Raw genomic sequence first — 10766 nt, forward strand, 5'->3', positions numbered from 1 at the left:
CTTGTGGGCTCACGGAGGCTGCGAGGTACCAGAGGCGGTGCTTGATTCCCACCTGCTTCCAGGCAGCACCTGGGCAGGTAAGGCCTGGGCGTGGGGTGGCTGTGGGCTATCTGGCCTCGCTCCCTGCTTCCTGGAGAGCCCTGGGTCCCACATCTCCCACACCCCATCCTCTGGGTTTGTAGAGCTTAGGAAACAGAGTCCCCAGAGACATCCTGCACTCTGAGGGGAAACTGCCCCAGGAAGCATACATTTTGGGGGTTGCTCCATTCTTAGAGGTCCCCAGGTCCTTCTGCTGCCTCTCTGGGCCTCAGTCTACCCACTGAGATGCCAGTGGTGTGGGAGCAGGACAATGAGGACCCCCCCAGCACAGTGGGTGCCCTGACCTTGGGCCCTCCCAGGCCCATGGGAAGGGCTGGGGGGAGAAGGGGTGAGCCTGAGATCCCAAGCACTGCAGTTGGGCCGAGGAGCATCCTGACCTCAGTTTCCATATCTGCTAGCCAGGGTTAAAGGCTCCTGTCTGTGCAGTCAGGTTAGGTGCTCTCCGCTGGGGCACACACTGGGCGGGGGGCGGGGGGGGCGTCTGTCCTTGAATCCTCGGATTTGGAACTAGGGACACTGTCCTGGGAGAGAAGGCAGCTTCTGAGGGATCCCACAGTGAGCCTCAGGGCAGGGCAGGATGGAGCCCAGTGGGGGGGACCCAAGCCCCCCTCAGCTGTGTCCCCGCCCCATCCTCTGCCTGGGGAGGTGCTCCACCCCCCACAGATGTCAGGTTGTCCAGAACTCCAAAAGTGTCTGCCCTGAGACCCAGGATGGGGGGACAGCTGGGTACCCTGAGGATTCTCCCTGCAGCCCCAAGGGAGGCACCTGGATGCTCTCCACACCTCTAGAACAAGAAGTTGGGGCTCAGAGCCAGGTATGGTAGTACACACCTGTCGTCCAAGCACTCGGAGGCTGAGGCAGGAGGATCGCTGGAAGTCTCAGGCCAGTTTGTGCTATACAGTGAGTTCAGGGCCAGCCTAAACTGCATAGCGAGACTTTGTGTTTAAAAAAAAAAAAAAGTAAAAATGGCGCTCAGTGAGGCCCAGGGCTGACATCCATCTGGAGCGAGTTTGCAGAGCAGGACAGGCCAGCTGCATGGACTGGGACTCAGTTTCCCCCCTTGCAGCACAGCCGTGTGACCACAGCTGAACCTGGGTGCCCCTCTCCACACAGCGCTGGGGGCAGCCAGAGCGCCCAGTCTTGGCAGCGGTGCTTTGGGGCCAAGTTCCGGCTCCACGGGCACAGTGCCCGCCTCACCCAGCCCCCGGTGTTGGTATCATCTTTCTCCTCCCGCTCTGGACTTTGTTTCCCACGCTGGGTGGGGCTGGGGGACCTGGGATCCGTGGGGCCCTGCTCCCTGGCAGCAGAAGGGCGGAGCTGCGCCGGAGGCTACGGGGAACCAAGGTGAGGCTGGGTGGGTGTGGGGAGGCGATGGGGTGGGGTGGCTCCTCTGGGGGCACCCCAGGACTCCGATCCTTTCCTGTGCCACGCTGGGCCCAGCTAGGGTCTCTGGCTGGCACCCCAGTCTCACTTCCGGCCTTGGGGTCCGTCCTCAATCTTTCACCCTGGCTAGCACTTCAGGTTAGCCCCAAAGGCTCACATCCCAGAATCCCAGCTTTCAACGGGCCGGGCCGTGGAGGCCCCTCTTGTCTGGGAATTCTGGGTAGACAGACCTTGTGGGGGCTTCAGCCATAAATCCCTCCCCCCTGAGGGCCCAGTTGAGGACAGAGAGTTGGGTGGCAGGGTCCGCCAGGACCAGCCTGGACCCCAGGGTCCTGGCCCAGGCTCTGCAACTCCACGGGGCCTGGCACCCCAGGGACCCCCAACACCGGGTGGCCGAGCCATCCGGGGAGCCTTTGCCCTTGGCGGAGGCAGGTGCCGGGGAAAGGAAGTAGGTGTTCAACACCAGGGCCATAAACGGCCTCACTGTGGTGCCACAGGCTGCAGGGCGGGGCAAAGGAGCAGCCCTGGAGGCTTCCTGGGGGCCGGCTGGCGCCAGCCTGTGAACTTCCGCACCTGTGTGTCACTTGATGGTGCTCAGCACCCGCTTCAGTTCGCTCCCCTGTGAGGGAGACTCAGTGGTGTACACCTGTGACTGCAGCTGCTCAGGAGTCTGAGACAGGAGGATCTCCAACCCAAGCAGAGCTTGAGCAACTTGGGAGTGCCTGTCTCAGAAAATGAAAGCGCTCAGGCGGTGGTGAGTGATTGCCTAGAGCTCTGGGTCCCATCCCCAGCCTACAAAGAAAGAGAGAGAGAAAGAGAGGAAGGAAGGAAGGAAGGAAGGAAGGAAGGAAGGAAGGAAGGAAGGAAGGAAGGAAGGAAGGAAGGAAAAAAACTTGTTGTGGGCTCCTGCAGGGGAGACTTGCTGATGTGGTCTTGTATGCGCGCGCGTGTGTGTGCGCGCGCGCATTGACACAAGATGTGGCACGCCACTGGGAACATCACCTTGAGGTCCCCTCCCTGAGCTTTCTCTGCTCCTGACATCACACTCACATTCCCAAGGGACCCAAATCTTTGCAAGAGAGGCACCTGCCCCAAGCCACCCCAGGTCAGCCAAGGACCCAGGGTGTAAGTATAAGGTCTATACCCACCACCCAGGCGCTGGGTGAATCTGCCCGGGTCACAGCCAAGTGGGTCCCAGCAGCCTTGAACCCAGGTCGAGTGGCCCCACCCCCACCCAATGGGCTCAGTGAGTCACCACAGAGGAATGGGCCCATAGGCCGGGGAAGATTCACCCTCACCCTGGACCCACCCAAAGGGAGCCCCAGCCCCGAAGCACAGGTGCTGGGCTGGAGTGAATGTCCCTGGCTATAAATCCCACCCAGTGAATGTCAGTGTACTCACTAAGCAAACACAACCCGCTGTGACCTCTGCCTGCCCCAGGGCGTGAGGATAGGGCCCTCCAGCCAGCACTGGCATGGGGCTCAGGGCTGGGAAACAGTGCAGTCTGCATCCCTGGGTGTGAGCATGGGTTGTGTGGAGGACGCCATCTGTTTGTGCTGAGGATGGACCCAGGGCCCCCCCACTGAGCTACCTCCCCGGCCTGTTGCATTTTCTAAATTTTGAGACAGAGTCTCCTAAGCCTCTCATTTGCCCACCTTAGGTTTCAGCCTACTATCCTCCTGCCTCCTGCCTTGGCCTCGCAGAGCCCTGGGAGGACAGGTATGCACCACCATGCCTAGGTCAGCCAATTTTCTCTGTTTTTTGGGTTATTTTTTTATTTTATTTATTTATTTATTTATTTATTTTTTGGTACTTGGAATTGAATTCAGGACTTTGCTCTTGTCAGGCAGGTGCTTGTGCTACTAAGCTATATCACTGGCCCCAGCCTGTCTTCTTATCCCAGGCTCTGGCCTGCAGGAGGGTGCTTGGCTGGGGCACAGGTGGGGCAGGTGCTGGGCGATGATCTCAGGTGGGTGAAGACAGACCCTCAATGGCAATCTTACAACAGCTGACTGGGAGGCTGAGGCAGGAGGGTCACAAGTGCTGCCCAGTCTCGGTAACTTAGCAACTTAGCGAAACTGTTATTTATTTATTTATGTATTCCGTACAGGGTCCTTAAGCTTGTTAGGTAGGCACTTAGACCACAAAGCTACCTCCCCATTCTAAGAAAAGTTTTTTTAAAAGGCTACAGTGCAGGTGTGGGGGCACACGCCCATAACCCCAGCACTCAGGAGGCTGAGGCAGGAGAATCCCTGCAAATTCAAGGCCAGCCTGAGCTATGTGGCGAGCATGAGCTAAGTAGTGGGAGCCTGTCTCAAAAAAAAAAAAAAAAAAAAAGCTGGAGATGGGGGCTCGGTGGTGAGCACTGGACTGGTGTGTGAGCCTCTGGACGCCTTCCTCAACATCACTAAATAAAAATACACACAAGGACCAGGAAGATGGCTCAGTGGAATAAGCACTTCCCTGGCAAGTGCAAGGGCCTGAGTTCAATCCCCAGTTCCACCAAAATAAATAAATAAGTAATAAAAAAATAAAAATAAAAATATACACAAAAGCTGGCATGGCACAGCAAGTCCTTGCTGAAACACATTCCAGGACATGGTTTCACCTTGCCTGATGCCCTACTCTGGTTTGGGGAGGAGCTCTTTTTCTTTCACTTTTTCTTTGTTTTTAATGTTTTGTTTGTTTTGGTACTGAGCTTTGAATCCCGGGCTTTACACTAAGCTCCATTTCAGCCCTTTTTATTTTTTTATTTTGAAACAGGTTCAGTCAAAGTTGCAGCTGGGCTGAACTAGTGATCCTCTTGCCTCAGCCTCCCAGAGTGCAGGGATCACAGGCTTGAGCCGTCGCACCCAGCTTCAGGCAGGGGTTCCACTCTGCTTGGAAGAACCGAATTGAGCGTCAGCCCCACATTGGTGCAGAGGTCTCAGGCATGAGCAGCGGGTCTGATGGACCCGGGTGTAACTCAGCTTTGAGCTCTGTGTGCTTTGAGCTCCTCTCCCTGGTTGTCAATGCCTAATGCTTGCTGGTCCAAGAAGGCCAGCATGGGAGAGGCCCAGGCAGTGGCTCTGAGGGAGGGGAACCTGGGGGCTTCCTGGAGCAGGTGACTTAGAGGCCAGTGGAGGAAGCTGTGCAGGGTGGAGAACCCCTGAGAGGAGGTCAGGCTTGATGGAGATGCTGGGGGTGTCAGAGGGTGACCCTCAGTACCCTGGGAAAGCAGGCTTTGAGTTCAGCCCAGCTGCAACTTTGGAGTCAGGGTGCCAGGGACTCTGCAGCCCCACCCCCACCTACCCACCTTCACCCCTGGGCCCAGGGGCAGGGTTCAAGGTATTCCCAGCCCATCCTGACATCATGCTATGCAGGAGTGGGGAGAAAACCAGAATATGGGGCCAAGAACCTGGAGTCACTGCCTAAGTCCAGAACTCAGTTCCCATCTGATGTCCTTCAGTAGGGAGGGTGTGGACCCACTGGGGCCACCCATAGATTTCCAGTAAGTCATCTCATAGACAGCTCAGAATGAGTCAAGGGGCAAAGGCTGGGCACAAGAATCTGGGTGTGGTCAAGCACCAGTGCTAGGTCCTACAATGGGAGCACCATGCTACTCACAGATAGATGGGCCTTCAGGTATGGTTGGGTCCAGGAGCTCAAATGTTTGTTGCACATGCAGTGCCAGGCTTGGGATTGCTCTCAAGCAAGCTGTGCCTATCCGGTGGCATAAATGACCACAGTCATTTTCCACTTTGTCCCACCAGCCTAAAAATATTCATTGCCAGAGACATAAGCACCTGCCTGGCAAGTGCAATGTCCTGAGTTCAAATCTCGGTAGAAAAAAAAAATTGTTGTGTTCTGTTCTATTCTATTCTGCACTGTAACAGGTGCTACCTCTGTAATTCACGCTGGCCTTGAACTTAGTACATAGCCCAGACAAGCCTCAAACTTCTAGCAATCTTCTTGCCCCAGCCTCCTGAGTGCTGAGATTATAGGCTTGTGCCACCACACCCAGCCTTTCATTAATTAATAATTAACTGCATTAATTTCTAAGTCATAAGGTTTCATGTCATTGGCCAAGTTAAATCACTTATCCATGCCAGAGCAGCCAATCACAGAGGCCAGAGGGTGAGAGGGTGTGATTGGCTAGGCTGGGTCAGATATGCTGTGATTGGCTGAGCAGGGTTATCCATCCTTCAACCAGTCACAGAGGTCAGCCAATAAACCACTGTGATTGTGTCAGAGAATGGAGTACTGTGATTAGCTAGCTTGGGTCAAAGAGCTGTTATTGGCTGGGCTGGACCAATGAGTGGAATGGTGTGATTAGATGGGCAGATCACTTGCCCATCCCTCAACCAATCACAGAAGCTGCATGATTGGGATTTTTGCCTTCTTCTTCTTCTTCTTCTTCTTCTTCTTCTTCTTCTTCTTCTTCTTCTTCTTCTTCTTCTTCTTCTTCTTCTTCTTCTTCTTTTGAGGAACAGGAACCGGGGATTGAACTCAGGCCCTTGCGCTTGCCAGGCAAGTGCTTATTCTACTAAGCCATCTCCCTGGCCCGGGACTTTGCCTTTTGAGGGACTGGGAGTTGCCCCTGTCTCCACATTCCCTGACCTGGATCCATGACTTCCTTCTTTCTTAGTGAACCTGGAGGTCTCCGCCCACAGGAGAAAGGTCAGCCGATACCCGTGAGGAGATGGACCGCATGACCAGATACCCCATCTTTAGTGACCCACACTCAGCTCATGTCACTGGGCTGGCCCTGGATGGGGATGCCCGTTACAGGATTGAGCTGGTGGGTGTGGGTCCAGAGGACAATGGCTGGGTTTGGGACAAGCCCCAATCTTTGCCTACAGACTGGGAGGCTGAAGTGGACAGGACAAAGACACAGGTGTTCCACAGCAAGCACGCTGTCCTCGGCCACCCAGTGAAGGACAGAGAGGAGGAGGTGAAGGTTTACCTACTGCACACCAGCCACGGCCTCCCCAGGCAGTCACAGGACCTGGAGCGTGAGCGCTGGGCAGTCATTCAGGGGCAGGCAGTCAGGAAAGGCAGCACAGTGGCCACGCTTCGTGGAACCACTGACCACCAGGACCCCGGGCCACCCGGCCACCATCAGTCCAGTCCCCTAGAGGAGGAAGGCATGATCGACAGGGAGCAGATTGACTTCCTGGCAGCAAGGCAGCGCTTTTTGAGGCTGGAACAGGCAAGCACTAATGAAGCCTCATACTCCCAGAGTCCCCGGGCCAGAGGATCGCCAGCACGTGCCCAACTGGGGTTCATCCAGGCCTCCAAGGCCTCAAAGGAGCCTCAGCTGGCCAATGGGTATGTTGTTCCTGCCACAGCCCAGGACAAGGACAAGGTCGTCATGGTAGAGAAGAGGGCTCATGGGTTTTTTGCTGGACCCAGCATCCAAGCCACGGACAGCTCTGGCTCCTGGTCCCCAGCCACTAACAACTCCAGCTCCCGGTCCCAAGCCGCCAAGGATTCTTATAGCTTCCAGTTTCAAGATGCAGATGGCCCCAGCTTCAAATCCCAAACAACAGATGTCTCCCACCTCTGGTCCCAACCCATGGAGGACCTTACTTCCTGGTCCCCAGAGCTCCCCAAAGAGACACCCATTGAGCGGGAGATCCGGTTAGCCCAGGAGCGTGAGGCAGACCTGCGGGAGCAGAGGGGACTTGGGCGGGAAGCTGGCCACCAGGAGCTGGTGGAGATCCTCACCCGACCAGTGCTGAACAAAGTTAGCCTGACCGAGGCCCCACGGAGGGACCGGGGCCGCCCTTCCCTCTACGTGCAGCGCGACATGGTGCAGGAGACCCAGCGTGCGGAGAGCCACCGGCGGATGGGACTGCAGGCCAGTGGGCCGTCTACACCTGACTGGGTGTCTGAGGACCCACAGCCTGCACTTGAGGAGAAACTGAGCTCAGACTCCATCCTCAGCTCCATGCCAGATGCCCGGGCAGCTGACAGGGCTCCAGAGCCAAGGAAGGTGAACCGTATTCCCCTTGATGCCTACCAGCCATACCTGGGCGGCGGGATCCCCCAGCCAGAGTTCTCACAATTCTGGGGCTACTGCAAGCCTAACGGTCCCCGCACGGCAGAGGCCAAGCCTTCGGGCTCTCCAAAGTCTGCAGGCATTCAGAGGCTTCTGTCTGAATCCTCTGGAAAACCTGTGAGCACAAAGTCCCCCGGGGGACACCCTGAAGCCACCGGGATCGTGGTGACACGGGAGCACTTCCGCCTGCGACCTCTGCAGTTCAGGGTCCCGGAAGTGCAGCGTCAGGCTGAGACTCCCCATGTCTGGGGCTGGGAGGAGGCTGGGGGCCCCTCATTGAAGCTGAAGAGGTCCCAGTCATCCGATCTGCTGGAGAGGGAGGTGGAGGATGTGCTGCGCAGGGAGCGGGAGGTGGAGGAGCAGCGGAGGAACGCTTTCTTCCCCGAAGTCTTCTCCCCAACGCCAGAAGATGAGGACTGTGAGCGAGGCTCGAGGAGCTCCTCCAGGGCATCTGGTGAGAAGGGACAGGAGGGGACAGGACTGGCTGTTCCAGCCCATGACTTGGGTTGGAGCAATGGACAGGGAGGTGGGATTCAAGGACATCGGGGAGCAAGAGCATCTCCTCAATCTGATCCTTACCCTCCATCAACTACTTAAGCTGTAGATTTGGGAAGAATGTCAGTTGTGCCTTACGTTTTTTGCCTTATGGATTCGTGCAGTTTGTTATTAGTTGCATAGAAATTTACAGCTGTTTAACCTCTTGGTCAACGGCTTCTCTTTATCAATATGCAGTGTCTTCCAGGGTTGCTTGTTATTTTTCTACCTTCTACCAATCCAGTTTTTCTCGACTATTTTGGTCAATCTGCCTGTTCTCTCTCTCTGTTCATTGATGGTTTCGGTGCTTTGGCCAGAATCCCTGCATCTCCAGAGCTGAGGTCTGGCAATTATGCTGCAATGCCCCTTCCTTCTCCTGCCCCCCACAGGCATCACAGGCAGCTACTCTGTGTCTGAGTCACCCCTGTTCACCCCCGTCCACCTGCACTCAGGCCTGGTATGGACTGCGGAGAGCCCAATAGACGATGCCTCTGGACACAGGATGAAGGGACAGTGGGTGAGCAGAGGCTGTTCTCCTCCTCCCAGAGTCCAGCAACCCACCATGGGAGCCTCAAGTGGGTCACAGGAGCCCCAGGTCTAATCTGGGTCTGCCTAACATCACCATCACTGTCACCCACCCGTGGCTGTGCCTCGGTTTCCCTGCACGCGAAGTACAGACTAATAAATAAGGCATCTGTACCTGGTGTCTGCTCAGAGAAGCCACATGGGGTCTTTGTCCCCATTGGAGTTCATCCCAGGGCCAAAGATAAAATGTCATGAGGGGATAATGTGGAGGATGGCCCCGAGGTTGGGGGATTGTGGGACACTGGGAGGGCTTCACCGGCAAGAGACGTCTTCCCTGGTGTCCTCAGTGGACATTCAGCTACATTTTGGACATCCATAGGGCACTGGTGCAGGACAGGAAGGGCAGGGCTGACTCTTGTCCTCTTCTTGCAGTATGCAGGCATCAACCCCTCGGACGGGATCAACTCCGAGGTGAGTGCTCCTGGGCTGTGGGGGGAACCAGGCTTTTCCTCCATACCTTTCCTCCAGGATAAGGATGATTGTGGGTGTCCTCTGCATTGGTAATGTCTGCCTAAGGTGGAGTATGCTAGGATCTGCTTGTGATGCCTGCCACAGGCACCAGTTACACCAAAAGAATCCGTGTGTCACCATTTTGCCAGATGATGGTTTTAAAGCAGATTAGGACAAAGCAAGGACACTTCTCATTTATTTAGTTTTTGCAGTGCAGGGATGGAACCCAGGCCTCACATGGGGTAGGCCAGCACTCACCACTGAGCTACACCTATAGCCATATTTTTTTGTTTGTTTGTTTTGTACCAGGGATTGAACTCGGGACCTTACACTTGCCACACAGGTATTTATGTTGCTAAGCTATCTCCCCAGCCCCCCATGCCCTGTTTTAAAATTGTCTTTTGAGGGGCTGGGGAGATAGCTCAGCAGCATAAGTGCCTGCCTAGAAATCACAAACTCAGGTCCTGAGTTTAATCCCCAGTAAAATAAATAAATAAAATTGTCTTTTGAGACAGGGTGTCACTAAGTTGCCTAGGCAGGGCTTATGATCCTCCTGCCTCAGCCTCCTGAGTACCTAGATCACAGGCGGCACCACTCTGAACAAGGATGCCCAGCTATCTCAGTCGATCCATGGGATGATGATTTGTGTTTTTTCTTAGGCTAAGCTCAAAAAGCCAGATCCAGCCAGATGTGGTGGTGCATAACTTTATCACCCCAGTACTCAGGAAGGCTGAGGCAAAAAGATCACAAATTCAAACACAGGGGCCCAGGAGGGGCCTGGGAGGGACCCGGGAGATAGCTCAGTAGAATAAGCGCTTGCTTGGCAAGTGCAAGGGCCTGAGTTCAATCCCCAGTTCTGCAAATAAATAAATTTTAAAATGCTGGGAGATGTAGCTCAGTATGAAAGCCCTGGGTTCCTAGTAACACGCATACGTGCACACGCACGTGCATGCACGCAGGCATGCAGGCACACACACACAGAGAGAAAAAAGCCAGACCCTGGTATTTTCCTGCTGGAGCTGAGAACAACTCAGCAGTTCTTTTGTCCTATTCCTGGGAGCCAAGGGTCTAAAACCCAGGTAGGGCTGGTCCTGCCTCACCATTTTAGGCCAGTGGGAGGATGGGGGGGACACGCTGACGGGGACTCTATGCCTCCTCTGATGCAGATCCTGGGAGCCACCCGGGTGACCCGCCACAAGAATGCCATGGCCAGGCGCTGGGAGGCTGGCATCTACAACAGCGAGGATGAGGACTGAGCCCACAATAGCCAGCTGGGCCCTTGCTGCCCTGCGGACACTACCAGGACACCAAGGAGCCCCTGCCTGCCGCCCACATGGTCTCCATGTAAAATCCCAATCTAAGAACCCAGGTTCAACAGCCATGGATCATGACCAGTACATTTTATACTTTTTTTTTTTTTTTTTCCCCACTGGAAATTGAACTTAGGACCTTGTGCTTGCCAGGCAGGCACTTATGCTACTGAGCTATCTCCCCACCTCCTGTATACAATTTTAAAACCAGGATTTTCTTTGCTACTTTTTACTTTTCTGGCAGATGTTTTCCTGATTTTAGGGTCCTTGCTGGGGCTGAAGAGAGAACCCTGCTGATTCTTTTTTTTTTTTTTTTTGGTGGAACCGGGGATCGAACTCTGCTGATTCTTTCTGCCTCCTTT

General features: G+C 55.1%; 1 protein-coding gene across 2 annotated transcripts; it reads left to right on the forward strand.

The window, feature by feature from the left end:
* Window positions 1-51: 51 nt before the first annotated feature.
* On the forward strand, window positions 52-10537 carry Misp (mitotic spindle positioning). 2 transcript variants are annotated; one of them, XM_023716909.1, is made up of 5 exons: window positions 52-77; window positions 6110-7979; window positions 8449-8576; window positions 9017-9055; window positions 10261-10537. In XM_023716909.1, the coding sequence occupies exons 2-5, from the start codon at window positions 6164-6166 to the stop codon at window positions 10348-10350; spliced, it is 2073 nt and encodes a 690-aa protein (XP_023572677.1). In that variant the 5' UTR covers window positions 52-77; window positions 6110-6163; the 3' UTR covers window positions 10351-10537. The 2 variants fall into 2 exon arrangements, with proteins under 2 accessions (XP_023572677.1, XP_023572676.1); XM_023716908.1 differs by lacking the exon at window positions 52-77 and adding an exon at window positions 1380-1443.
* The last annotated feature ends 229 nt before the right edge of the window (window positions 10538-10766 follow it).

This window comes from Octodon degus, unplaced genomic scaffold (genome assembly GCF_000260255.1).
Source record: "Octodon degus isolate 3935 unplaced genomic scaffold, OctDeg1.0 scaffold00050, whole genome shotgun sequence".
NCBI lineage: Eukaryota > Metazoa > Chordata > Mammalia > Rodentia > Octodontidae > Octodon > Octodon degus.

Coding starts and splice junctions, on each gene's coding strand:
- Misp (XM_023716909.1), top strand. CDS start 6,164: ATGGACCGCATGACCAGATACCCCATCTTTAGTGACCCACACTCAGCT. Junction 7,980..8,448: donor GAGCTCCTCCAGGGCATCTG/GTGAGAAGGGAC, acceptor TGCCCCCCACAG/GCATCACAGGCAGCTACTCT. Junction 9,056..10,260: donor CGGACGGGATCAACTCCGAG/GTGAGTGCTCCT, acceptor CCTCTGATGCAG/ATCCTGGGAGCCACCCGGGT.